Consider the following 27,533-nt stretch of genomic DNA (forward strand, 5'->3'; position numbering starts at 1 on the left):
GCACAGTTTAGGATGTGTGTTCTGCTTTGATTGAAAAGCTGAAAATAAGAAAAATGAATATGCAGCATTATGATAACTGCCCAATTACTAATGTAAATGACACACAGTCCTTTTTGGATTCAAGGACCTTTAGTTTGAGTAGAGTTTAATTGTCATCAGCTAAGGTAATTACCCACGACTGTACAGTGCCTACAGTATGGGGTGTACCAAGCTACTAGGTGGGGACTCCAACCAAAGGTAGGGCTGGGAGTGGTGATGCACTCCCCGTAGACCAGCACTCAGGTGACTGAGAGCAGGAGGACTGTGGTTTTGAGACAAGTTTTTGTAACATAGTGAGACCCTGTCTACAAACCAAACTGCAAAACCTAAGGTGGAGTGGTATGCACATGCAGGCTGGCTTTGCTTGGGGAAGGAAATCCAGTGATGTGGCTGACTGTCTTAGTCAGAGTTTCTATTGCTGTGAGGAGACACCATGACTTTTATAAAGAAAAACATTTAATTGGGGCTAGCTTCAGTTTCAGAGGTTTAGTTCATTATGGTGGCATTCGGATAGACATGGTGCTACAGAAGGAGATGAGAGTTCTATCGACTACATCTTGATCCACAGGCAGCAGAAAGAGAAACTATACTGGACATAGCTTAAGCATATATGTGACCTCAAAGCCGGCCCCACAGTGATGCACTTCCCCAAACAAGACCATACCTATTCCAACAAAGCCACACCTCCTAATAGCGCCATTTCCAAGAGGGCTATTTTCTTTCAAACTACCACACAGACCTAAGAGGAGTTCCCTATGACTAAGTGTTGAAGGAATTCCTGAATCTGTCTCTAAGCCCTTCCATTTTGTTTCTTATTTACATTATACTAAGGGGGTGGATTTCATCCTAAGGCAAAGGACATAGCCAAGGCACTTCTCTGTGTCAAGACACTGGGAACAGCATACTTGAAGAGATTGGCAGGCAGCAGGGCCTGGTTGAGAGAAACCAGACAGGAACTAACTGTCACCCAAGATAGACATCTAGCTCTTTCTCTGCTTAACTGAGAAAGATCAGAAGTCCTGTCTCTCTGTGGCCTGACTTTCCTCACTTAGGTAGTGAAATGTCTGTCCTGTTCTGCCAAGGTCCTAGCTAGCTCCTTCCAAGATCCTTTGCTATATTTAGGGTGCAAGTCCTTCATGTAGAGATTAAGTGGAAAAAATGGGAAAAATGGAATCATAAGTTAAATGCTGCCTTCACTGATTTTTTTTATAAGTAAAAGGACAGCCTTTCTGAGTTTTATTTCTAAATTTTACAGGAAACTAAATATTACTTAAGTAGTAATTAGGGAGACAGAGGTTTTTCTAAAGCCAGACCTTTGTGTGTTTTTAATCACTAATATTATTAATTTCCATAAAATATCAGTAAAAATCATTGCAACTTGACAGAATAACTTCTATAAACACTTAAGTATGATGTATTACTGTGGTTTGGGTCATTAAAATAACTATTAGTTTCTCATTATTTCCTAATTTTTATGAACCTCACAAACCTATCCCATCATGCTCTATTCCAGTCAAGAAAGAAACCAACCCCAAGGGTCTGTGAACATCCCGGTGAATCAGGTTGGGTTGGAGTGTGCGTCATTGTTTTGTTATTGTCGACATCAAATGAATACTCAATGACAGGAAACAAAAGAGATTCCTGTGACCTGATTTTCTTCTGCCTGGTCAGTTCTTGTGACTTAATGGCTCCATCTATGTCAATCTCCTCTGTGATTGAATGGTATACACTAAATCTTAGGCATGGTGCCCATGAAGAGGAAGGGGGAAAACAGGGAAAGCAATGAGAAAGGAACCTCCCTAAGATATCTTGGTACTGTTAGAAAATGGGTTCAGAGCACCCACATGGTAACTGACAACCATATGTAACTGCAGTCCCAGGAGATGCAGGACCCTCTTCTAGCCTCCTTAGAAACTGTGTGAGTGAGGTACACATACACTCAGGCAAAACACCAGTACACATTTTAAAAAGTTTAAAAAATATATATCGTCTGAAAGTAAGTAATGCAATAAATTTCTTTTATTTTTGAGATTATAATGTAATTACACCATTTCCTCATTCCATTTCCTCCTTTAAAGTCCTCCAATATACCCCTTCAAGCTCTCTTGCAAATTCATGTCCTTCTTTTTCATTAATTGTTGTTTTACACACACACACACATGTGCATGTGCACACACACACATATATTCCTAAATACATAAATATACCCTGCTCAGTTGGCATAATGTTACTTGTATGTTTCGGGTCAGAGCATTGGGTATCAGATAACCAATTGTTGTGCTCTTCCATGGAAAAGACTTTCTCTTGTTCTCAGAATTTCTTAGTTGCCTGTAGATATTTTTGTTTAGGATTGAGGCATCTTGGCCTTTCCTCTGTCCACTTTAGCATATCTATTGTTATTCTTGTTCGGTTCATATTTAGACAGCCATGTTTGTGAGAGTTTATGGGTGTAGCTTCTATTGCTGAAGATACTATGAGCTTCAGACAACGGATCCAGATACACCTAATCTGGAAACTGACCTGAATGCCTTCCACTAAGGATTAGCTTTCATGGTACCAGAATGTTGTAACACAATAAATAAAACATCCAGAGACTGCTATTGGGATTCATGCTTTAAGCTGAAGATCAGAAAAGCAAAGCAGCCAAACCACTCACTTTTACCTCTACCTCAGGCTAAAAGGGCTGATCCTGTCTTCAGGAGCTCTAGCGGAGCCTCAGACTGCTTTCTCTCCTCAGTGTGACTGGAGAATCAATGCCTTCCTATCCTCAATGTGGCTGGAGAATCAATGCCAGCTCTGAGACCCTGTTTCTGTCTTAAATACCTCTCATGAGTCCTGGGATTAAAGGCATGTGATTCCAGGTGCTGAGATCTTCTTTGTGTGAGCTGTTTCTCTTTAGGACTGGATATATTTTGTGTAGCTCAGTGTAACCTTGAACTAACAGAGATCTGTCTACCTCTACCTCCCAAGTGGTGTGATTAAAGGTGTGTACCACCACCGCCTAGCTTCTATAGCTAACTAGTGTGGCTGCTTTGCTATTTTTTATCTTCAATGGCTTTAATAAATCATAAACTATATATCACCACAGAAGGTGCCATGAAAGCTTCCAAATCAGGGAAGCAACCAACAGTTCTACCAAGTGATGATGCCAATGAACTCCAGCAACCACCAGTGTGGCATGATAATCCTAAGGATGCAGCAGTGGCACTCATACCTTACTGGTAACCAACAGCTCTCTAACTGGACTTAAGGCTTATTCAACAAGAGATAAACCATGTCCTGGTACTGGAAATATAGCCAACCAGGTTTCCCAGGGCTCATGAAGTCACAGGTCTTAGAGGTGAACCTACAAATGTTCTTTATTAAGCCAGTATAAATTCTAATGACATTATAAATATTTATCCTTACAGACAAAGTGTAGTTCTCAACCCTCATCAAAGAAAAGAAATTCTCTTTGCAACATTTGTAGAACATTTCAGAAAACCACAACTATCAAAACACAGAGCTGTTGGAACTGGGCTACATATACAACAGGATCCCTGCACCCAAGGCTCAGGCACCATTTTAGAAGAGAAAGTAGAAAGATTATATATGCTAGAGGAATAGGAACTTTTCTGTGAGATTGTGTTTCCTAGAAATGGTAGAGAAGCTATACCCATGACATCTTATCAGCATGGCTGCCTAAACAAGACCTGGACAGTGATGACACCAAGAGACATGCTAACATGAAGGGGACATTTCTTGAGTCCTCAACTTCAAATAAATGACTATGAGCAACTGAGAAATGCTTAGGGAATGCTTAGAGCAGCTGAAATATTCTTTCCCAGAAAAGATCCCTCCCGTGTGTGTGTGTGTGTGTGTGTGTGTGTGTGTGTGTGTGTGTGTGTGTGTGTGTGTGTGAATGACAATGGGTAAAGAAAAAGATGCTGTGGATTTGAGAGAGAACAAGGAAGGGTGCATGGGAGGGATTGGAGAGAAGAAAGAAAAGAGTTACGTAATTATGATTTCAAAACAAGTATATAAAACAAATTTAAAAATTGGATTCTTTACTGTCACTCCTACTACAATATTGTTTGTTATGAAGAATTTTTTTAGGAATTTAAATACCATTACTGCAGAATGTTATGGGGAAAGCAACTCCATTAGAATGAGACCCAAAGATCTTGCATCTGAAGTCAAGAATTCCCCCCAGGAGACAAACATAGTTATCAAGAATCATGAACACTCTAGAAGAGGGATGAGTTGCACAACCAGCAACTGCCTATGGTCAGGACTCCTGAACTCAATTCCATTCTCAGAAGATTAGTGTGGACAGCCACACTGTTCACTGGAGAAGCATAGCTGGATGCAATAAGGTCCTGTAATTTCAAATGTCAGTCTGGTCCCAAGTAACCCCAGAGCTCCACTTTGGCTGTCAGGAGTGATGCTGCCACTGTAGAAAGGAAAGAGTAATTAGTTTCACCCTAGGAGAGGTGCAATACTGTGATCAGGTGAGATTTTCAAAGCAGGTGCTTTTAAAATGGCTTAAGGAACAGATAGAGATTTCCAGACAGAGAAGAAGATATGGAAATTAATTTCTTGGGCAAAGGGAAATGCAAACATGAGGACAACAGCACAAAGCACATGGGCATCAGGAATGGTGACAAGATGAGCCGTCTCAGAGATGGCGGTGTAGTGGAAGAAGGCTGTTGGATTAGAGAGCGGTGGTAGATACAGAAATCCCTTAAGCCCCCAACAGGAGAAAATGTGACTATGAATGACACATTTAGCAGTAAAAAGTATACTTTCATTTACTTACTATTGACTTATTTATTTTGAGATCTTGGTATGTTGCCTAGCTAGACTCACACTCCTGCCTCAGGGGCTCTGGCCTTACATCACCATGCTTAGCAAAAGATACACATTTTTAAAAGAATCACAGATTTATCCTATTACTTAACTTACTCATTTACTGTTTATGCAAGCACGTGTGCATGTATGTGTCACGCCATGGGTGAGTCAGTTCTCTCCTTCTAATGTGTGTCTTCCTGGGATGGAGCTCAGGTTGCCAGTCTGCACCTCTACTTGATGAGCCCTCGTGTTGACCTAAGAAACATAATTTTTAAGTAACCAGAAAGGTTTAAAAATAATCAGGTAGAACATTTAGAAACAAAGGATACTACTCTACTTTTTAACTTTTTAATTGCTTTTTATTTACCTTCTAATCTCTACACACTTTTTTCACTGTGTGTGTGTGTGTGTGTGTGTGTGTGTGTGTGTGTGTTTGTAAACTTATTGTTTGTTTCCCTATTTTGTCTCTTTAAGGGGAAGTAACTCCTCAAGAGGATATACTTGCTTTATTCAGAACACTCAAGAAGCTGAAACAACACAGGCCACCCAGGGACTTCCCGAATAAATGTGCTGAATAAATGAAAAAATTCTGCAAATAATGTAACACACAGATATAAAGACATCAAATATCAAAGATGTTTAAATATTGAGGACAGAATGAAGTTTAGCAAGCATGCTTACATCCGCCTGGCTAGTGATTTTCATCGGGTTTTACATCAAAGTCTTTGATCCCCTTTGAACCAATTTTTGTGCAAGGTGAGAGATGGAGATGAGGTTCATTCTCCTGAATGTGGAAGTCCAGTTGCCCAGCACAATTTGCTAAAGAGACAATCCTTCCTCCAGCATGTGCGTTTGGCAGCTTTGTCAACAAGTAGGATGTTCTGTTCTTCCAATCTAATGGTCCATATGTTTGTTTATGTACATGAGCAGTACCCTTCCATTCTGTTTTGTAACTGCATATGATAAATAGTGAAGCATATTCTTATTAGAATAGAAATATTTAAAATGAAATGTAAGTAACTTGAACAACAGGCATGCGGTAGGGGGTAACAGGAAAGTGATGGCATGTAATCTTGGTGTGAAAGATGATAGTGGCAGCAGAAAATGCCATGAAATAGCAGTTAGAAAGAAGAGATGGGAAGCCTATGTGGCAGAGCAATTCAGGAAGCACAGCAGCTCATTGCTGGATCCGCAGGAGGCTGTGGGAGTAGGAAGCAAGAGGAGCCTGTAGGCAGTTCAGAGCCACAGCCCTTAGGAGACAGAGAGTGACTGAAGAGGAGGGAGAGGGTCAGGGTGACCGGCATTTTCTCTCAGGCCAGTAGAAGGACCAAGAGTGAAGGACAGGAATGGGGCAGGTCCGAAAGGGAGTTCTTTGAGGGGTCCCTCTGCTCTTCTTGTCTGTCTCCTTCCTCTCCTCTGGAATAGGTGTGTGTGTGTGTGTGTGTGTGTGTGTGTGTGTGTGTGTGTGTGTGTGTGTGTGTGTAGCTCTCCCTAAAAAAGCAGCCCCTTTGTGACTCCACATTCAGAGGGTCCCCCAAGCCCTCAGCCACAGATGGAAAGAGCAGCTGCAATACAGTTAGAATAGGCATTTGGAAGGGAAGCTGCAGAGTGTCACAGTAAGTTTTACACTTTCATTGCTGGGTATATTTTATGCACTTATCCACCAACAAAAATAAATCTATGACAGAATGAGAACTAGAAAAATAATTAGCTTTACAAAATCCTCTTTAATAGCTCATGTCTGTTACCTGCTCTCAGTCCCTCATCCCTCACAGCCTGCCCTCAGTCCTCCTCCATCCCTCACAGCCTGCCCTCAGTCCCTCATCCCTCACAACCTGCCCTCAGTCCTCCATCCCTCACAACCTGCCCTCAGTCCCTCATCCCTCACAGCCTGCCCTCAGTCCCTCATCCCTCACAGCCTGCCCTCAGTCCCTCATCCCTCACAGCCTGCCCTCAGTCCCTCATCCCTCACAGCCTGCCCTCAGTCCCTCATCCCTCACAGCCTGCCCTCAGTCCTTCTTTATCCCCTTATATTTAGCCTTTCCGGTTCCTTTTTCTTCATGTTATACTTCACATATACATTTGTTTACACATACACCATTGGCCATTTATTTTATATTAGTGGCAGTAAATCCATTTAAATTTAACAGACTTGAGTATGATGTTATAAATTCATCCTTTTAGATTTTATTTCAATATATTGTGCAATATTGTGAGAAAAACATGATCTGAATTATTTTTCACAAAAATATTTCCTTGCAAAATCTTTCATTGGCTATAATATATGTATTTTTATTTTAATATAAAAACTAGGTGAGGGGCTGAGACTCAGCTGGTAGAGTGCTAGCTTTGTATGTACAAAGCCTTGAGTTTGATCCCCAACATCACATAGAACCAGATGTGGTGGTGAACACAAAAAGAAAGGAAGGGAGGGAGGGAGGGAGGAGGAGGGAGGGAGGGAGGGAAAAAGAAAAAGAAAGAAAGATGGAAAGAAAGAAAACCCATTGTGGTGTATCCCAGCACTCAGTAGATATAGTTAGGAGAATCAGAATTCAGGTCATCCTAGGCTACATACAGAGTGTGATATCAGCCTGGGCTATGTGAGACACTATGCTAGAGTGAATCTATTATACAGCACAGTCTGACTTTGAACTCATAATCTTCAAACTCCAAAGTGCCAGGATTACAGGCGTGCACCACTGTGCATGGCTCTCCTATAAATTATTTTCAGGCTTTGGGAGGGTTCTGATTGTGAATGGGATGTTTATGTGCTGTATGCTCATATACATGTATGTATGTATGTATGTATGTATGTATGTATGTATGTATGTATGTGCTTGCCTGTATACACATGGAGGCCAGAAGAGAACATCGGGTGTCGTACTCTGGCACTCTCTGTCTCACTGATCCTGGAGACAGGCTGATGGCCAGCAAGCCCCAGTGAGTCTCCTGTGTCCATCCTCACCCCCACAACCCTTCATTTCAGGCCCTGTGGGTACTGGGATCCACCATAATACTAGGGCAATAAGGCTTTTGCCCACTGCACTGGCTAATTTTATGTCAACTTAATAAAAGGTAGAGTTATCTGAAAGGAAGGAACCTCACTGAAAAAAAATTACCATAAGATCTGGCTATAAGGCATTTTCTTAATTAGTGATTGATCTGGGAGGGCCCAGCCCATGGTTGGTGGTGCCATCCTTGGGCTGGTGGTCCTGGGTTCTATAAGAAAGCAGGCTACATGGTTTGTGAGAAACAAGCCAGTAAGCAGCACCCTCCATGGCCTCTGCATCATCTCCTGCCTCCAAGTTCCTGCCCTATGTGAGTTCCTCCTCTGACTCCTTACATGATGGACTACAATTTGGTAAGTGTAAGCCAAGTAAGCCCTTCCCTCCCAAACTTGCTTTTTGGTCATGATGTTACATCACACTAATAGAAACCCTAGCATGCACTAAACCATCTCTCCGGCTCCATTTTTAGTTACTTTTCAATAGATTTTTTTTGTTTCAGTGTGCAGATGCTACTGTTTTTCGTTGAGCAACCTTATTTGTTTTGTCTCCATAAAAGAATTATTTGTAACTTGAAAAAGCATACTTCAGCAGTCTTGGTAGGAATCTAGTTTCTAATACAGATATTAATTTACTGGATGAAAAGAAGGAAGGATTGGGTCAATAGAAAGGAGGGAAACCAGAATTTTCATCAAAAATTCCCATTTCTCCACAGCCCTTATGAATTAGGTAAGTATGTGGGGAAATATTTACCCTACCTCATTCCCACTTACCCTGCCTGAGGAAATATAAAGGCCCTGCTATCACTTTTATTGAACCAATTTTTAAATTTATCCTGTGCTTAAGTTACCTCTGGGGGGGAAATGCATATTTTCACTTGTGGTTTTGAAATCATTTTGAAGGAAATGTGTGAAAATTTATGTAGCATAATGGGATAATATGATTCCACAATTATTTCTGTTACCTACCCCCAAACGATACTTGGGGAAAATTAAACCATCATTTTCTGATATTGAATGGAAGAAACTGCTTTCCCATTGTTGTTGACTGAGCAAACAAACATTGTTAAATTGAAGGGAAGGGAGCTCAATCACTGACTGTATTTATTTAAATTTAGTGGGGAACTCTTATGTGAAATCCTCCTTATTTTGCCACTCCACGGGCGGGCATGCAGCACTGAACCCTGATGTTCATGCATTTCCGTGCAGCTCTTGAGAACTATCTACTGGCTAAATCAGTTCACTTTACTCTCTTCTATAGCTGAGTGCCAGAGGAAAAAGATATCGTTTTTCCCTCCCTATCAAGAGTTAGGTAAAGAAGGGAGCTTTACAGACTATGTCCATATTAAAGTCTAGGGTTTTAAATGGCTGAGGCACAATGAAAATCACTTACATGTTGGTAGAGTGGCTTGTGATCAAAGCCAGGGGACTCCAAAAATGGTGCTTTAGTTAGATACTGACACTGAGCCCAAGAATGGGGTTATTCAGAAGTGATGAGGTCACTAGAGAAACATGAGGGTTTAGTACCAACGAGAAAGGAAAAGCATGGCCTGTTAGGTTCCTTCTGGATAAGATTAAAAGTGACCCCCCAGGATAACTGTCCATTTAATTGATTGCTCACTGCAGCTTCTCCTTCTGGCTCATTGTGCTGTTGTCATCTTTTTGTGTTCTCTCTCTCTCTCTCTCTCTCTCTCTCTCTCTCTCTCTCTCTCTCTCTCTCTCCCTCTCTTTCTCCTCTCCAACCTCAAAACCCAGTCTCATGTAGTCCAGGCCTCTAAATCAGTATGCAGATGCAGATGCCCTTAAACTTCTAATCCTTCTGCCTTCATCCCCTGAGTTTTGCGATTATAGGCATGTAGCAGTATGCCTAGTTTTAGGTAATGCTGGGGAGCAAACCCAGGAATTCATGCAGGGCAGGCAAGTATCTGCCAACTGAGCAACATACACCCCCAGACTTGTTTTTGACCTTTTGAAAGGTTTTATATTTGTTTTTCGGTTGTGTGTGTGTGTGTGTGTGTGTGTGTGTGTGTGTGAGACGGGGGTGGGGGTGGGAGGGTTGATATGTATCTGTAGAAGCCAGGGGAGCACACCAGATCCTGTGCAACTGAACTTACAGGTGCAGTCATGGGCCTCCAGATAGGAGTGCTAGGAACCAAATCAGAGTTCTGCAAAGAGCAGCACATGCTCTTAACTGCTAGGCCACCTCTCCAGTCATTAATATTTTATAGTTGTAGTTTACATACAATTTTTCTAAAATGTATCTGGAAGTTCCTACATAGGAAGGACTGTCCTTTTAAAATATCGTCCTAGACCACTTCCTAAATATAACACCAATAGCACAGACATTGAGAGCAACAATGAATAAATGGGACCTCCTGAAACTGAGAAGCTTCTGTAAGGCAAAGGACACTGTCAACAAGACAAAACGGCAGCCCACAGAATGGGAAAAGATCTTTACCAACCCCACATCTGACAGAGGATTGATCTCCAAAATATAAAAGAACTCAAGAAACTAGACATCAAAAGACCAAATAACCCAATTTTTTTAAAATGGGATGCCGATCTAAACAGAGGACTCTCAACAGAGGAATCTCAAATGGCTGAAAGTTAAGGAAATGGTCATTATCCTTAGCCATCAGGGAAATGCAAATCAAAACACCTCTGAGATATCATCTTACTCCTGTCAGAATGGCCAAGATCAAAAAACATCTATGGCAGCTTATGCTGGAGAGGATGTGGAGTAAGGGGAACACTCCTCCATTGCTGGTGGGAGTGCAAACTTATACAGCCACTTTGTAAATCAGTATGGCCATTTCTCAGAAAATTGGGAATCAACCTACATCAAGATCCATCAATACCACTTTTAAGCATATACCCAAAGGATGCTCACTCACATCATAATGACATTTGTTCAGCTATGTTCATAGCAGCATTATTTGTAATATCCAGAACCTGGAAACAACCTAGATGCCCCTCAACCAAAAATGGATAAGGAAAATGTGGTATATTTACACAATGGAGTACTACTCAGGGGTAAAAAAAAAAACCAAAAAACAATGACATCTTGAAATTTGCAGACAAATGGACATAACTGGAAAAAGCTATCCTGAATGAGGTAACCCAGACCCAGAAAGACAAATATAATATGTACTCATTCATAAGTGGATATTAGACATAAAGCCAAGGACAATCTGCCTATAGTCCACAATCCCAGAGAACCTAGGTAACAAAGAGGACCATAAGAAAGACATACATGGATCCACCTAGGAAAGGGAAAAAGACAAGATCTCCTGAGTAAATTGAAAGCATGGGGAGTTGGGAGGTGGGGTGGAAAAGGAGAAGGGAGGGGGGAAGGGGAGTCGGGGAAAATGTATAGCTCAATAAAAATAAATAAATAAAAACAAAGAAAAATGTACTTAACACCTCCCAAATAAAAAACTATAAATAAATAAAACCAAGAAAAATGTACTTAACCCCTCCCAAAAAATACAAAAATAAATAAATAAATAACAACAAAAAATAAAATATCTTCCTGAGGCCTGGGGAGAGAGCTCAGTCAATTTAATGCTTGACTGATAGCCATGAGCACCTGAGTTCAGTCCCAGAATGAATGTAAAGTAGCCATGTATGGAAGCATGCTCTTGCAATACACATGCTGAGGAGACTGGGACAGGTGGATCCTGGGAGTCTTTTGAAGAGTTTCAAGCCAATTAGAGTCTCAGTCTCAAAAAATGAGGTAGACAGCATCCTTAGTAAAGACAGCTGAGACTATCAACTGGCCTTCATGCTCACCAACACCCATGTGCACAGGCGCACACAGGAACATGGGCATGCACACAATGGCAATTGAAAACTAAAGTATCTTCCTGCATATCTCTCACTTGCTTGATATTAAATGCTGGTTGATTTGGGTAATGAAATGAAACAAAAACTAATTGTAATTTGAGAAACTGAACTTCAAAAAGGATTCTAATTATAGAAACAACAGATAACCACTGTAAAAACTTTGAAGATCACGGAAAAACTATAGAAAAATTCATTAAGTCTTCAAAACCCCTGACATCTCTCCTCTTTCCTGCTCCTAGAATATACATGACCTTGCTGTCCTTTTTGCTTATTTTTTTACAGGAATAGTTGTCAACCTGTGGGTCATGACCCCCAAAGAGGTCACATATCAGACATTTATATTATGGTTCATAACAGTAGCAATATTACAGTTATGAAGTAGCAATGGAATAACTTCATGATTGGGGGGGGGTCACTACAACATGAGGAACTGTGTTAAAGAGTCACAGCACCAGGAAGATTGAGAACCACTGGTCTACAGGGAAAATGACAAAACTGCCCATGAAGCCTCCACTGTTCTGCTTAATATCATCTTGACCTCTCCGCATCTAGACCTACTCTTCTGTAATGTGTCTTTTCTATCAGTGAACACCATGAATTCACTAAACACCATTATATTGCGTCTACTTATCTATTATAAATTATTCTTCTGTGAAGATTCATGTCTGTGTCATATCCATTATATATCATATTAACAATTAATCAAGTATTTTCTCTGATAATAGAAGATATTTGATAAACAGGAAGCAAAAATTGTAACTAATATTTTTTACAATCATGTATTGCATATGTTTCATTTTCGTGTAGAAAAAATTACTAGCCCCTGAGTCCGAAGTATGACTGAGAAATAAGATGCAGAGATTTTATAGGAATAAATATACACATTAGTCAACTGACTGATTTATTTTCTAAGCATGTAACACAGTTATAGAAAATCACAGTCTTAAATCACTTCACAATGGAGTAAACAAAAAGCTTAGCATTTATTATATGCATAATTTAGCATATCTCACTAAGTTACTAGGAAGAAATATGGCGAGAATTTTTGGAGACTCGGGAGAAGTTTGAAGGCAAGTGCATCATGGACAAATCTTATAAATGCTCAGTCCTCTGATACACAGTCATTGATGAGCTTCAGCCTCAGCTTTTCAAACTCAAGCACCACAGATCATGATTATACACTTAATCATGAGGTATGAGGCTGTGGCCATCTGTTATCGGCCAGCATCAGCTTTCTAATAATTCCATCACACTGAAACAAATGATGGAAAAAATCTCCAAACTAGCTCAGAACCTGCCATTAAATGGATTAGGTCACAGGCTAGTTGTTTCTACTCCTTTTCGTTGGTGAGGTGTTTTGGTAGCTAGTGATGTATTTTTGGAACACCAAATGTCTTACGGGTGGTAATGCATCAAAGGATCAATTAAGAAAGCCTTGGAGGGCCATTAATTGCATCATCTGTCTGTTCCAAATATGATCCTTAGCTCCCAGAGTAGCTTCTCATGGGCATTCAGACCAACAAATATGAGCAATAAAGAAAATAGCAAAAGAAATCAGATGGATATAGGCCATTGAGGGGAGAGATTGACAAGGAATCTAACTAAGACTTCTGCTCTAAAAAGTGTTTACAGTGTTCTCAGAAATTAAAACTATAATCCAGACCAGGCCTAAGGGGAACACCCTTAGGTGGACTCTGTGAGTTCAAAATCAGCCTGACCTACAGAGGAAGTTCCAGGTCCCCAGGGGCTTCATAGTCAGATCCTGTCTCAAAAAGAAACAATTGAAAAACAACTCTAATCCACCCTGCCTATAAATGCATCCAATTATTGCTCAACAAGGCCATGAAGACCGTCTGTCTAACGATGATGTTTAAGAAACACAATGGTCCATGCCATCAATACCAACCCCTCCCCACTACAATGCTTACCAGTTTATTTCATTACCTATGATAAAACAGTATTTTTAAACTAAATTCTCAAATAACTTATTGAATGCTAGGCTTTATCCTCAAAAAAAAAAAAAACCCAAAACAAAAAAAGACATAAAAGGAAAAATAATCTGTAAAACCAATAGCGGTTGCCTAGAAAGAACACACGTTTGTGCATGCTTTTCTGTCCACATATAGAGCTGACCTGTTTATTCCCCCGTCACCCTCCACTTTATTGTCTATGTCCCACAGGACATAGAAAGACACTTGCTATTCTTGGCCTTTCTTTACTATCACACCAGGCAATATTGTCCTGTTTTCCTCTGGGCCTAGCTGCACACAGAGAGCACAGTACAGTGAAATTAGGTTTGTCAAGTGGACATAAGGAAGAGAAGTGAGACACAAGAGGGACTATATTATTTAGAGAGCAGTTATGATGATTTGGGATCTGAACTAGCTAAGAGGCATGTGGAACAGAGGGAAAACTGACAAATTGGAGGTTCTGGGAAGATGGAGCATTGCTAAAATTATGCTGCAGCATTGGGTGGCAAGGTCAGAGTGAGGTGCAGGAAACTGAGATAATGAAGGAGTTTCAGGTACGTGTAATGGCCAATTCCAGGATATGATCAAAAAGTAGTGGCTGAGGTACAGTGTAGAATGCGATGGATGGAAAGGATTCAGGGAGCAGAGGCTGAGAGAATGGAGAGAGAGATCATCTGCGTTGTGAACCTCAGAGATAATCTGCACAGAGACCTAATCCTTGATGATCAGCAAAGCAAAATTGCTAAAGAGAATGACAGAATCGGGGACTAACATCAGAGAGCAGCAGTTAGGAATACCTTGAAGATGAACAGATACTGATAATAAGGACACGTTGGGCCAGTGGGCGTGGATGTCAAAGTTGGAGACAAGGGAAGAGGAGGAGCCTGAAACAAGACCCACAAGGTATAGGGAACTTTCCAAAAAGAAGCTGAAGATGAGGCAGGTTGTGCCAGTAATGGATGTTGAGCTTCAGATGAAACAACTGCAGAGATCCAGGAGTTTTGTAAAGAACCTGTGGGAGGTGAAGGCTTTGACAGTTAATCCTCACTGTCAATTTGATTGGCTTGAGAGACACCTAGGAGGCTAATAATGCACACCCTGGGGTGTGTTTATGACTGTCTTTTATTTCCAGAGATGACTTAGCCATGAGGGTATTGATAGGGTGGATAATTAATCTTTTGATGGATTCACAGTATGGTATTGTTAAGAGTGGCGAGAGGTAAAAGGATGGAAGTAATCACACTGTTTTGTGTATCTGAGTTCATTTTAGATTCCTAGGGCACCATCCTAATCCATGTCCAATAAAAAGCAATGATAGAAGAGTATCTGGTGCTACCAATGATGGTAATGATGAACATGGTGGTGATAGTGATGGTGATGGAGATGATGACCATAACAGTAGTGATGATGATGAAAATGACAGTGATGGTGCTGTGGTGGTGGTGTGGTGATGATGGTGGTGCTGTGGTGATGGTGGTGGTGGTGATGATGATGGTTCTGTGATGATGGTGGTGGTGCTTCTGATGCTGATGAAGGTGTTGATAGTGGTGATTTGAGACTTTGGGGCAGAGAACACAGACTCTTATCAGATCTTCCAGGAATGATACACTATAGATTTCTTGTAGTTAGTGTCTTTAATTCTTAACCACGTTACTATCTTGAGACTATGTTTTTCTGAGACAGGGTTTCTCTGTGTAGCCCTGGTTGTGCTGGAGCTCACTCTGTAGACCAGGCTCAAACTCAGAGATCAGCCTGTGTCTGCCTCCCATAGGCAGTGGTAATGTTTTCCTCGCTGTGTCTAACTCAGTTTTGTAATCTGCACTTACAGAAAATGGGCTCTGAATGCAGATTTAAATTCATGAATGAAATCTTCTTATAAGTTTTCTCAGGAAGTTACTTCAGCTAAACTCCTTCCTATTTGTTTTCCAACTGTCCCAATCCATAAATCCTCAGCACACTGGTGCTATTCATGGCACACTTTTATTATTTCTCCCGAGTCAATTCACTTCTAGATATTGGCTTGTTGCCGAGTTATCTCCAGGGCTGTCTGGGTTTTAATGCATTTGGCCACAGTATGCATCCTGTCTCTAGCCAAGGATGAGCTGATTATTTTGAATGAGGTATTATTGGTGGCAGAGGCCCTTCAATGCGGTTTGGTTAAAATCCACCTGTGATTCACTAATCTGACTTTGCATAAAAATTGGAGCCATTTGTGGCTTGGGAGCCTGCCACCTTCTTGCAGTTGTATGTGAAGCTTCTCTTCCCCTTGGGATGTTGGGGTTTTAAGCTGCTGGCTAAAGGGATGGGGGCCCTCAACAAACAAACACCCTACTGAAATAATGGTTTCTGTCATTGCTGTTGTTAGAGCCAAGGCTGATAGAACTTTTATAAGAAATGCTTTGGTGCATGAGAATTGCTTGTTCAACTTTTATTGTTCCCAGGCCTGCAGCAGTACTGCCTTCCCTAGGTGTCCACAGAGTCCACCAGACACAACTCCTTCTCCAGAATAAATCACTGAGTTAAGATTCAGAACTTGCACTTTCCAATTATAATTTAGACTATTCTCCTGTGTTGTAGTCAAAGCTAAATCTATTGCATGCCAAAATTATAACCTGTCTCCTTTCTGCTTTCCCATAAAAGATCCTTATTAATGGCTCCATCTCCCTCCACACTCATAAATACAATGGGGTCTCTGATGGAGTTGCAGCCAAAGCTTGAATTAAAGGATCACAAGTTCAGTGAGGATTGGAGGGTTTACTAAATTGGTTATTTGTGTGTCCAGTTAGATGTCCCCAGTCCTCAGACATATCCAAGTTTTCCAGGAGCCTGCATAGATGTCATTTAAAGTTATCTTAATCACCAACTCCATCAAGGACAAATTCTTTAAAAGGGAGTTACAGGCTATCCGTGAATTACCGTGAAAGCCGCATTGACATGTTTTGTCCTGGTATCTAAACCTCTTCTGAGAAAGTATTGGATGCATTTCATACCTTTTATTCATTTAAAATGAATGTATATTTTATTCATTCGTTCATTTACTATGTCCATACAGAGTGGCACACTGGCAGAGGTCAGGGGGTTACCTCTGCTCCCTCCTTCCACATGTGGATTCCAGGGACTAAATCAGGTCAAGCTTGGTGGCAAGTGCTTTTTTTGCCCACTGAGATCTCTGAGTGACCTGGACCCGATGCATTTTAAAAGGTACAAAGAGGCAAGCAAAGTCACATTTAAAAATACATACCCAATGAAGATGTATGTTGGAGAAATTAAACTGGACCAGAGAATCAAGCATTGTCAGGTGATAAGACTGAATGTCCTTGAAAATATTTCATCCCCACATAGTTCATCATTTTCTACATCCCATAGTCTCCTCTCATTTTTTTTCCTTAAGGCCTGTAAAGCATTATAATTTCACAACACAAGCAATAACAGCAGAGTTATATCTTTGCATGTTGTATGAATATGAGACTTTAAGCTTTATTTTATTTTTAATTATGTGTATGTGTGTATGTATTCGTGTGTCTGGTGGGTAAGAAGTGCACGAGTGTGCAAGTGCCCTTGGAGGCTAGAAGAGAACATTACATCTCCTGAACATGGAGTTTCTGGTGGTTGTGAGCTGCCCAACAAAGGTGCTGGAAAGGGAATTCAGGTCTTCCTCTTAATCACTCAGCCATCTCTCCAGCCCCTGGGATTTAATTCTTAAACAAAATTGTCATTCAAGGAACCACTGAGATCCTGTGTAAGTCTCATACATCTTTAAGGTAATTTATTCCTCAAATACAGGGAGAAGTAGAAAACATTTTCTTTTGTTTTCTCACCCATTTGTCATTTTGCTTTACTTTGGCCTCAAGTTACAAGTTACAGAGTGAAGGTGTAACATAGGAAGACCAGGATAGTAGCAAGGGAATGTGTCCTTTTGTATATCCTTAATGATGCTAGTGCTACTTTCCCTTCCCTAAACCTCTGCTGCTCAGACTGGGAGAGTCTTGAGATTGTGTTGCACCTGTCGCAGTGAACAGCTACTCATGCTTTTAAGCACAGGCAGACAACCTCCTTAGTCACTTACCTGGTCTTTTGGAGACAAGAGTATCACCCTGATCCTATCATCAAGCAATTCCAGGCTGAGATAAAACTGTGTTGTTAGGGGTTGTAAAAAGACATTTGTGAGGCACAGAACAAATGAGACCCAAAGGGCTGCATAGTCCTAAGAACAGGTTACACTTGGGCTTTTAATTTTTGAGTGGCATTTCTAATATTAAGAGACTTGAGCCTGGGTAGCGTGAATAAGCTAAGTGACTATTTCATAGAACTGAAAAGACTGTGCCCCTCTGTTGCCACAGCCTCTCCTCCAGACAGGTGACTTACAGGGTCTATCACTGCCAGCTCCCTGTGTGAAAGTGACTGGAGCCTTCACTTGCCCTCAAGGAAGGACAAATATAACTTTGAGGAACATATCTTTAAATAGCTTTTGGGAGAAGTTCGGCAGGGATCGCGGGGCTTAGGATGAAGCTGAGTTGTTTTTAACCTTTCCAAAAATAAAGGCTGGCAAGACTTGCTTTCTGAATGTTCACACTGAGTGGGGTCAAGAAATGAATGCTAAGGCTTTGCCCACTGCTCCTCACATCTGCGAACACAATAGTTGTAGGAAGCCTGGCTTAGTGAGCGGCTTTTCAGTAGGTATTCTTCAAGTCATCAGTAAAGCACTCTGATATGCATCAAGTCTATCTTACAAGGTTCTGTTGAGCATAGGTTTCACATTTAAAGAATGTATTACTACGTATGCAGAAGAGTCCCTGGGTATAGAGAAATGGATCAATAATGGGCCCAGCCATGTGGGGAAGTTATCACAAGCTCTCTATGAACCTCATTTATTCTTGTGGAGTGGTGGGCAGTGGACTTTTTCATCCGTCAAATGTGATAATCCTCCAGATCTATGAAGAGTCTGGATCTCCCCCCACCTTGTTTGTCACTCACAATTTCTCAAACAGTAGCACAAGGATCAAAGCTTTCAGGTCAGAGATGAAGGACAGTTATAGAAACAACAGTGTCAGCCAGTGACACGATGAAGGGCCAGGGGAGCTCATGGAGTGGATGGTGCTTTACTTCATTTTAACACACAGCTAGTATTTTTACTCTATGGAGGGTTTACTGCAACTTTTGAAAAATATAAATCCTTTAGGTATTTATACATATGAGTGTACATCTGTGTAAGACATTTCACCTTTAACAGCGAAGAATGGACTTCCTGAAGGAGTAGCAATTCAGACCAATGGGGCTGCAGAGAAAATTGTGAAGGAGGGTATCTCCCTGCCCCTGACTTCTAGACCTCTTTGCCTCACACATTTGTCAAATATCTGCTGTTGTTGTCGTTGTTGTTATTTGTCACCATTTTTGAACACTCACTAGCTGCAGCTTCATGATTACACCAGTGTGGTAAAGCCAAATAAGATGTGTACCAACTCCCTGGGTCTCCTTGGCTTGTAAAAACTTAGAGCCTAGTATGGACAACAGACAAGTGGACAGTGATATAACATAGAAATGTACCAAGTTGTGGCAAGAAAAAGCACTTGCCTAGCACGAGCAATGTCTTCAGTTTAATTCCCAGCACAGCAAAAATAAATAAAATGTTTGGGGTGTGTCCTTTGCTTTTTGAGGCAACATCTCACTTCAACACTAGCTGGCCTGGAACTTGCTACATGCTGGCCTCAAACTTACAGAGACCCATCTGCCTCCACCTCCCAGATTCTGGGATAAAAGGCATGAGCCACCATACTCAGCCTGGTTTTTGTTGTTGTTGTTTTTGAGCCATGCATGATAGCATATACAAATAGTCCCAGTGCTTAGGAAGCAAAGGCAGGAGAGTCAGGTGTTCAAGGTCATCCTAAAATAAATGAGTGTGAAGCCAACCTGAGCTACATGAGATACTGTTTATAAGCATAAATTTCAAAATAAACTAAAGGTAGAATTTAAACTTGACTGGATGGGCCCTGGCTTTAGTACCTCAGACTTTGCAATTCTGTTATCCTGAAGGTCACATAGTTGACATAGGGTCTAGTGTGTGTGGTGGGTAGAGTTGGTGTTACAGTCACTGTAATAGTCTCACTGTATATCCTATAACCACTTCTGTGACAGAGGCTCCTATAGGTTGTGTAGTCTTTCCCAAAGTCACTGAGCCTTGGAATGATGCAGGGGCCAAGGAGGGTGCTGTTTACTGGCTTGCTCATTATGGCTTGCTCAGTCTGCTTTCTTACAGAATCCAGGATACTAGGTCAAGAATGAAACCACTACAACCACAAATTAAGAAAATGCCCTACAGGTTTGCCCACAGCCTGATCTTAGGGGGGGGGCATTTTCTCAATTAAGTCTCCCTCCTCTCTGATGACTTCAGCTTGTGTCAAATTGGCATAAAACTAGCCAGCACAATTAGTATATAGTAAGTTCAGAGATGCTGGGTTGGGGACTAATTGTTCTAACATAGCATTTCCTAGTTTAATAGTTAACTTATCCTGCTTTAAAAATTAAAAAAAAAGCAAGATCAATTTGTAAGAGACTTTTATTCTTCTGAATGTTGAAAGATGTATGTTTGAAACATTATCACTGACCCCAGTCCCAGCTCCTTGGGGAAACTAGCCTGCATGCTGTGGTACCATGAAATGACTGTCACAGTGTCTTTACTCAGATGTGTTATACTCAACCATGCAAAGAAAACAGTAGGATTGGGGAGAAGGAATGGAAGACTTCCATGATTATTTTTAAATACATTTTAATTAAGATAGAAATATATCACTTCCCACCTTCCCTTTCTTCCCCCAACCCCTCATCTGCCACCACATGCTGAAATGGCAGCCTCTTTTTCTTTGATTATTATTGTTACTTACAATAAATGCATATACATATATGCATACATATATAAATACTATCTCCTGAGTCAGTTTTTGTAGTTTGTGAGTATATGGCTTCAGGGTTGACCCCTTTGTATTAAACAACCAATAAGAGGGTTCATCCTTGGGAGAGGCTAATTCTCCCTCTCCCAGAAGTCATCAGTTGCCTATAATTCTTTGTCTAGGGGTGGGACTCAGTGAAATTTCTCCACTACTGTGATGTAGAAGAGATCCTAAAGAAGGTATAGGATGTTCTGCCATTGGAGCCCTTGCCACTCTCAACAGTTCTTTCTCACTTTTCCTTAGTAAATCTGTTTGCTCTACCCACAAAAAAAAAGGTACAAAATGTTCTTAGAAATCAAGAAGCAAATTTGGGAACCATCATCTGCTATAAGTTTTTTTGAAGCACTATTTTATTTGGAATTAACATTAAAGTTATGTTTCACTTATTCCTCAGTGGCTAAGTCTCAACTTGAAAATAATTCAGGTTTTGAATATTTATTTTTGGTTCCCCAAAGAAGTAACAGGTTTTGAATGTACCGCCGGCAAATACATACTTAACAGACTACACAGGCAGCTGACAGCAAACATGTGCAGTGAGAAGACCCTCTTCCACACATAAAAGAAATAGACAAAGCTGGCCTATGCCAAGAAGGGACCACAGTTCTTTTTTTCTAGGAAATGTTCTCTTTGAGTTCTCCTGTCCTTGGGCTTTTCTTTAAGCCCAAGCCACAGATCTTAAGAATAAAATTAGATTTTGACTATGGGTATAGCTTGGTTAGTAATGTGCTTGCTTAATGTGAAGCAAACCGTGGGTTTGACTCCAATTACCTCCTAAGCTGGTCGTGGTGGCACACACTTATAATCACAGCACTCAGGAGGCTGAAGCAGGAGAATCAGTAAAAACTCCAATATCAAGTTTGAGGCCATGAAACCCTGGGTCAGAAGCAAGCTGGTCAGCCTCTGATGGGATAGGTTCCTCTGGCCCGAAGAATCAGCATGTATCACAGACTGAACTGTCTGTGCCCCAAACGCGCAGGCGGAAATCCTAAACCCCAAGACCTCAGAATGTGACAGTAGTCAGAGATGGTTTTTCAAAAACATAATGAAGCTCAAGTGGGTGACTGATTTAGTCGATCCCTAATCTAATATGAATAGAGTCCCTATAAGAAGAGGAGGACGAGTAGCATGAATAAAAAAAAAAAAAAACCCAGAGACAGATAGTGTGCTTAAAGCTGAAGACCAGACAAGCAAAGAGGCCAGCCACAAGAGAGTTCTCACCTCTCCCAATGCTTAAACTGAAGGAGTGACCCTGTTCTCAGACTGCATCTCCAGACTGCACTGCTCCTCAGACTGCCTAGACTGCAGACTGAATACACTGTCGTCCTGTCTCCACCCGCCTTATATTCCTCTCTAGTGCTGGGATTAAAGGTGTGCACCACCATTGACCAGCTTCTATGGCTGACTAGTATGGTTGCTGGGGTTAAAGGTGTCTGCCACCACTGCCTGGCCTGTATGGCTGACTAGTGAGCCTAGCTTTGCACTCTGCTCTTCAAACAAGTTTTATTTGTTAAATCATAAACAAAATATCACCACAAAGATGGTAGACAGGTACAAAAGGAAGGACATCTGGGGATTCAGGACAAAGGTACACACACACACACACACACACACACACACACACACACACACTTACCAAGGAGAGAGACCAGAGAAGCTGATAACTCTGCTCACACTTATAACTCAGACTTCCAGCCCCTGAAATTGTTTAAGCCACTCCATCTTCTAAATGTTGCTATAGTAGCCCTTGGAAACAAATGCTGGGGACTCCTACAACCCCAGAGCCTTAGAAGATCATGAACTCAACTCGTGTAATTTTAAGAAACCCATGGACTTGTTAATTCCTTCAACATGTTCTGTCCTTGTTTGGGTGCATGATGGATTCAGTTAAATGGCAAAGACAGAAGAGCTCTCAAATAGCTCAAAAGGAAAAGGAATTCACAGTTTAAACAGGAGACCAGCACACAAGGAGTTAACTTGAAGTGATGAGACTGAGAGACACAGGCACACAGTAGGATCTTATAGGTGATAAGACTGTGGGACACTCACAGGCACACAGTAGGGCAACCTCCAGTATATCTGGGGACCTGAGGATGGCCATTAGAGACTATCAGGCTATGGGTCACCCCTCACCAGCTCTTTAGGGGAGTAGATGAAAAGACAGTTCAGTGTTGGTAAATGGCACAGACAGGGAAATGGGAAAGAGACCTCAAAGTCAGGTGATGAACAGGAGTGACAGAGTTAGAATACAGAACAAGAGGGAGAGAGAAAAATCAGGGTCAGATCACAGAAGGCTTGCACGACAAATATGGATTTTGAAAATGAATGTGTGGGGAGTCACCAGAGATCTTTTTTTTTTTTTTTATGGAGAAAAGTCATGATCAGACTTGCTTTGAACATGATCCCCATCTTAGGCAAGAGGAATGCTACAAAAAGCAGGTAGGACAGTGGGATCCTGGCTGGAGGCAGGGCTACTGAAGTGCAGGAGGCAATCTGCTTTACAAGTCTTTCAAAGGTGGAATCAAAGCGGTCTGGTAACTCACCTTCGGAAATTAACACTTTCATATGAAGTAACGAGTGAAAGGGATTTCCAAATATTCCCATCTTCCCTGTGGCAGAAATCAAACACCATGCTTCCTTAGACATATGCTTGCTTACTGCTAGTGCAAGGAATACACAGCTGGCTTTGTGGACTTCTTAAGAGCTAACTTAAAGGGAGACGCATTTCTGGGGTTGTGTTTGTCTTGGGTTTTCCCCCTGAAGCACAGTATCCACTCGATAAAGTTAGAAGTGAACAAATCTCACTCCATCTCACTGTAGTACGGCTGGTATTTCTTGCATTGTGATTACCACGGCTGGTATATCTGTCATTTTTCTGGGATGCACTGCAGAAGGCATCTGCCCATCCTAGGTAACAAGAAGTCTTGAATGCTCCCTGGGTCTGATGGGATCTTTCGCAGTACCTGCTCACAGGGGTGATTCACTCAGTCTCTCTAGCCCATGGTGTCGTGGTCTGTAAGAGCCACACAGGCTGGTGAACAGCTCAGAGATGGAGGCAGCGAGCCCTGGGCACTAGGTTCCATTCTCAGCTCCACTACAAACAAAAAGAACGACAATAGCAAGATACCTAGGTTCTCTGATCCCTAAAATGCTCAGTGATCAAAGTCTGTAATTCTTCCTCCCAGAAAATTGAGTTACTTTGAATTTTAAAGTAAATTCCTTTAAGTTTTAAAAATAATTTAGTGAGGATCTGAGTTCCATTCCCAGCCCACTCTTTAAAGCCTGGTGTGGTGACAAGCTGGGGAGGTGGGGATAGGTGGATCCCTGGGCTTCCTGGCCAGCCAGCAAGCCTAGCCAAGTCCAGAACCCCCGGGATCCAGTGAGAGATTCTGTCTCAAAAACCAGGGTGGATGATTCTAAGGAAGGACACCAAAGGTTGGCTGCTTGCCTCCACACACACATGTGCACCAACCGCTATAGTTTAGAGAGGCTGAAACTGAAGGATTGCAGTGAGGTCGAGGCCAGCCTGCACCAGATATTGAGTTCCATGTCATCCTGGGCCACCTTGTCTCAAAAGAATGTTTTTTTCTTTCTTTTTTTTTTTCTGTAAAATACTTCTTGAAAAGTTCAGAATGATATTTGGATGCTTGGCGACTTTAAGAATTAAAGCATCCCGCACATTCAGACACTGACCTGCTGTGAAGAACTGGGACTCAGGAACCGCACTTAAACGCCCTTAGCAGCTGTTGTCTGCTAAGCCTGACAACAGCGAATTAGCAATGCTTTGGAAATATGGAGAGCTGGGCGTGCGTAAAAACTGATGCCGGGAAGACTAACAAGTCGACGATTCCTTTTCCTTTCCTAGGACACTTGGGTCTGCAGATGCAAGGGGGTTCTGGGGCTCCGGTAGAAAGGAGAGTGGAGGGAAGTTTCTGCTGTTTCTCAGCTCCCCACCTGCTGGTCTGTCTGCTTCCTGCGCCGCGCAGTCTGCCTAGGGACTGGTCCTCCCTCCCCTCCCTCCTCCCTCCTTCCTCCTCCCTCCTCCCTCTCCTCGCAGGGAAACCACGCCGTCTCGCCGCGATGCTGTCGGGCCGGCAGACCGCGCGCAGCCGGCATCGCAGCCGCGGTGCCCGAGCTCCGTTGCAGGTCGCGCGCTCGGCCCGGGCGTCCCCGTCGCCGCGACCCCCGGGGCTTGTCGCGGGGCGGCTGGGCTGTTGACTGCGGGCCGCGCCGCGTTCGGTCGCTATGTCCACCAAGGTCAGGAAGTGCCGGGAGCCCGCGAGGGTGACCTTGCCTGCGCCGGAGGAGGAGGAGGATGGCGAGGCCGAGGGAGCCGAGTCGCAGCGCCGCCGCCGGGGCTGGAGGGGCGTCAACGGCGGGCTGGAGCCGCCCTGCCAGCGCGCGCCGCCGTCCCCGGGGCCCGACGCGTGAGTACCGGAGCGCGGCCGAGGTGGGCAGGCGGGACCGGGATCGGGACCCGCTAAGCGAGGCGCCGTTCTGCTTGCCCGGCTGATTCGGGCTCGGCGCCCCGGTTCCGCTGAGCCCGGCCCAACCGTGCTCACTGGCTCACGTGCACGAATTGCCCACGGACGGTCACCGACGGCGGGGATCGGGGAGAAAGAGGGGCCACCCAGACTAGGACCTCGGAACTCTAACCCCGAGCTACCTAGAGGTCCTGGACCCTACTGTGTGCGCACGACCCGCAGCTGACCCGCGGCGGGTGGCGGGCCCCCTTCACCTCTCGGGTCCTCCGGGGTGGAGGGCAGGTGGTGGGGCACGGTGCGGTGCGGAGTGCACACAGTGGGAGGAAGGCTTCCCCGACGGTGCATTCACACCCAACCCCCGAGGGCAGCGGCTGTGAGCTTAGGGGCAATTTGGGCGGTGGTTCCCAGAAGGCACAGGGCCGGTGACTCTTCCCCTTCCCTCAAGTCCTGACTTCTTCTCTAAGTCTCCTCTTTCTTTTCGTTTCCTCTCCACCAAGTTGCAGTTGACAACCAAGTGAGTGAGAAAGAACCGGTTCATTTCCAACATTGACAGCAGCCAACCAGCTTCCAGAGGCAAAGATGCAGAGAGCGCTGCTCTACTTTCCCTAGGGGTGCGCTGCACGTGTTTAAAAAAGCGTGTCCTGGGAGGAAGGGTCTTGAGCCTGGGGATCCACCTCGGTCGTGGCTCTGCCAGCCCTTGGACAGGTGGCTTTCCGTCCGGGCACGGGCTCTGCAGCGCCGTCTACTGCCAGAAGCCTGTCCACTGACGGTCCGTAGCTTGGGGCTGTCCGACCCGCGGAGAACTCAGGCCTGAGCCAGGCTCTGTGGGACTTAACAGGCTGGTAGGGAACATAAACAGAAATCGGTAGCTAGGAGCAGATCTTTCAGGAAAGGCCCCGATTAAAATTAGCTGCGCATCCTGGCGGAATTCAGTGACTGGTGAAAGATCGTGCAGTGGAAATGTCCCAGGAAATGGAGAGAAGGAAGGAGCATCCTTTGGGATTACATCCCCGTTAACAGTTGCCTCGCTTCCACCCTCTAAAGTTTCAGAACATAGTCTACTTTTTCTTTGTGCCAAACTGGGTTTTTATGAACATGTATAGCTTCTTGATTTGTTTTGTTTTGTATTAGCCGTTTCTTCTTTTTAAAAATATTTATTTATTATGTATACAGCATTCTGCTTCCATGTATATCTGCACACTAGAAAAGGGCACCAGATCTCATAACAGATGGTTGTGAGTCACTGTGTGGTTGCTGGGAATTGAACTCAGGAACTCTGGAAGAGCAGTCAGTGCTCTTAACCTCCGAGCCATCTCTCCAGCCCCCAGCTTCTTGATTTTTACAAAATTATTCTATTACCTTAATTAACGAGTAAATAGGACACTTAACACTGTTGTCCGTGAAAGTAGGACAGATTAGAAATTATGGCTCTCCCCTCTGAAGTTTGAGGTCGGTTACACAAAGCCCGGGAGTGGGTTCTTTTGGTGGAGGCTCACTACCTGACTGCTGTAATCACTCCTTTCCCACATCCACCGAATTCGAACAATGCAACAAATGTGTGGTTCCTTATTTTTTAAGGTTGAAAGGACTTTAAGGAGCAGTGTTTTCTTGACACTTGGTGACATTAGAGACTGGCTTGATACCTGCTTCAGGGAGCAGTTCTGTTCCTCCTCTTGTGTTGAGTAAAGTCACTATGTCTCTGTGTCACTGCTTAAAGGTAAATGGTTCAGCCTTGGACTCAGAGTAGCATAGATAACCTAGCAGAGCCAAGCCCCAGGGTCTCATTCAGTAACCTAGTGATACAGCTAAACTTAATGCTAGGTAGAACGCCAAGAATAGGGTCCTGCATTCTTTTCAAGTCCTTAGCTTTCATTTGCATATCACTTGCATACATGTGATGGGTTTCCTCAGATCATCTTCTTACCTTCTTTGTCATTTCTCTCCTCCCCCACCACACTCCCCTGTGCTGTTTCCCCACTCCACTGGTTCTGTCCCTTCCTCTAGTTTCCCTTTCTACTTATCGAATGCATCTCATTACTATATTTCTCACACCCCTGAAGATTTCTTCCTCTCCACTCGTAATCCTCCTTGTAGTTTGGTGATAGAATCATCACACACACACACACACACACACACACACACACACACACACTGTTGCTTTTGTTTGGTCCACATTCCAGATTTCCACTTGGAAATTTTAAGAGGGCTGGAGGGGGGAAGGTACCATTTGTTACATCACACATCACAGTGAAACATCTTTATCCTTTGAGGGAACTCTTGGTTCAAACACTGGGCCAAACAAAGCTGTTCTATCTCATTTGTTTGCAAACTAGGACCAAATAGCATCATCAGAGAGTACCTCACTCATGAAGTTTTCAATTATGAAATGTATCTGATAAACATGGAAAGGGTTAGAAGT

General features: G+C 42.9%; 1 protein-coding gene across 5 annotated transcripts in view; it reads left to right on the forward strand.

The window, feature by feature from the left end:
• Window positions 1-24,678: 24,678 nt before the first annotated feature.
• Window positions 24,679-27,533, forward strand: part of Trpc3 (transient receptor potential cation channel subfamily C member 3) — a 61,065-nt gene continuing 58,210 nt past the window's right edge. For 3 of the 5 annotated variants that reach the window (XR_004771942.1, XM_035451254.1, XM_035451255.1), the window contains exon 1: window positions 24,679-25,057. Coding sequence is in view for 4 of the 5 variants with exons in the window: in XM_035451254.1 (XP_035307145.1) it covers window positions 24,876-25,057 (182 nt within the window). In the remaining variant the exon portion in view is untranslated. The remainder of the gene's footprint in view (window positions 25,058-27,533) is intronic. The other 2 variants (XM_027391977.1, XM_027391978.1) reach the window with 1 other exon arrangement.

The sequence above is a fragment of the Cricetulus griseus genome (genome assembly GCF_003668045.3).
Source record: "Cricetulus griseus strain 17A/GY chromosome 1 unlocalized genomic scaffold, alternate assembly CriGri-PICRH-1.0 chr1_0, whole genome shotgun sequence".
Lineage (NCBI taxonomy): Eukaryota > Metazoa > Chordata > Mammalia > Rodentia > Cricetidae > Cricetulus > Cricetulus griseus.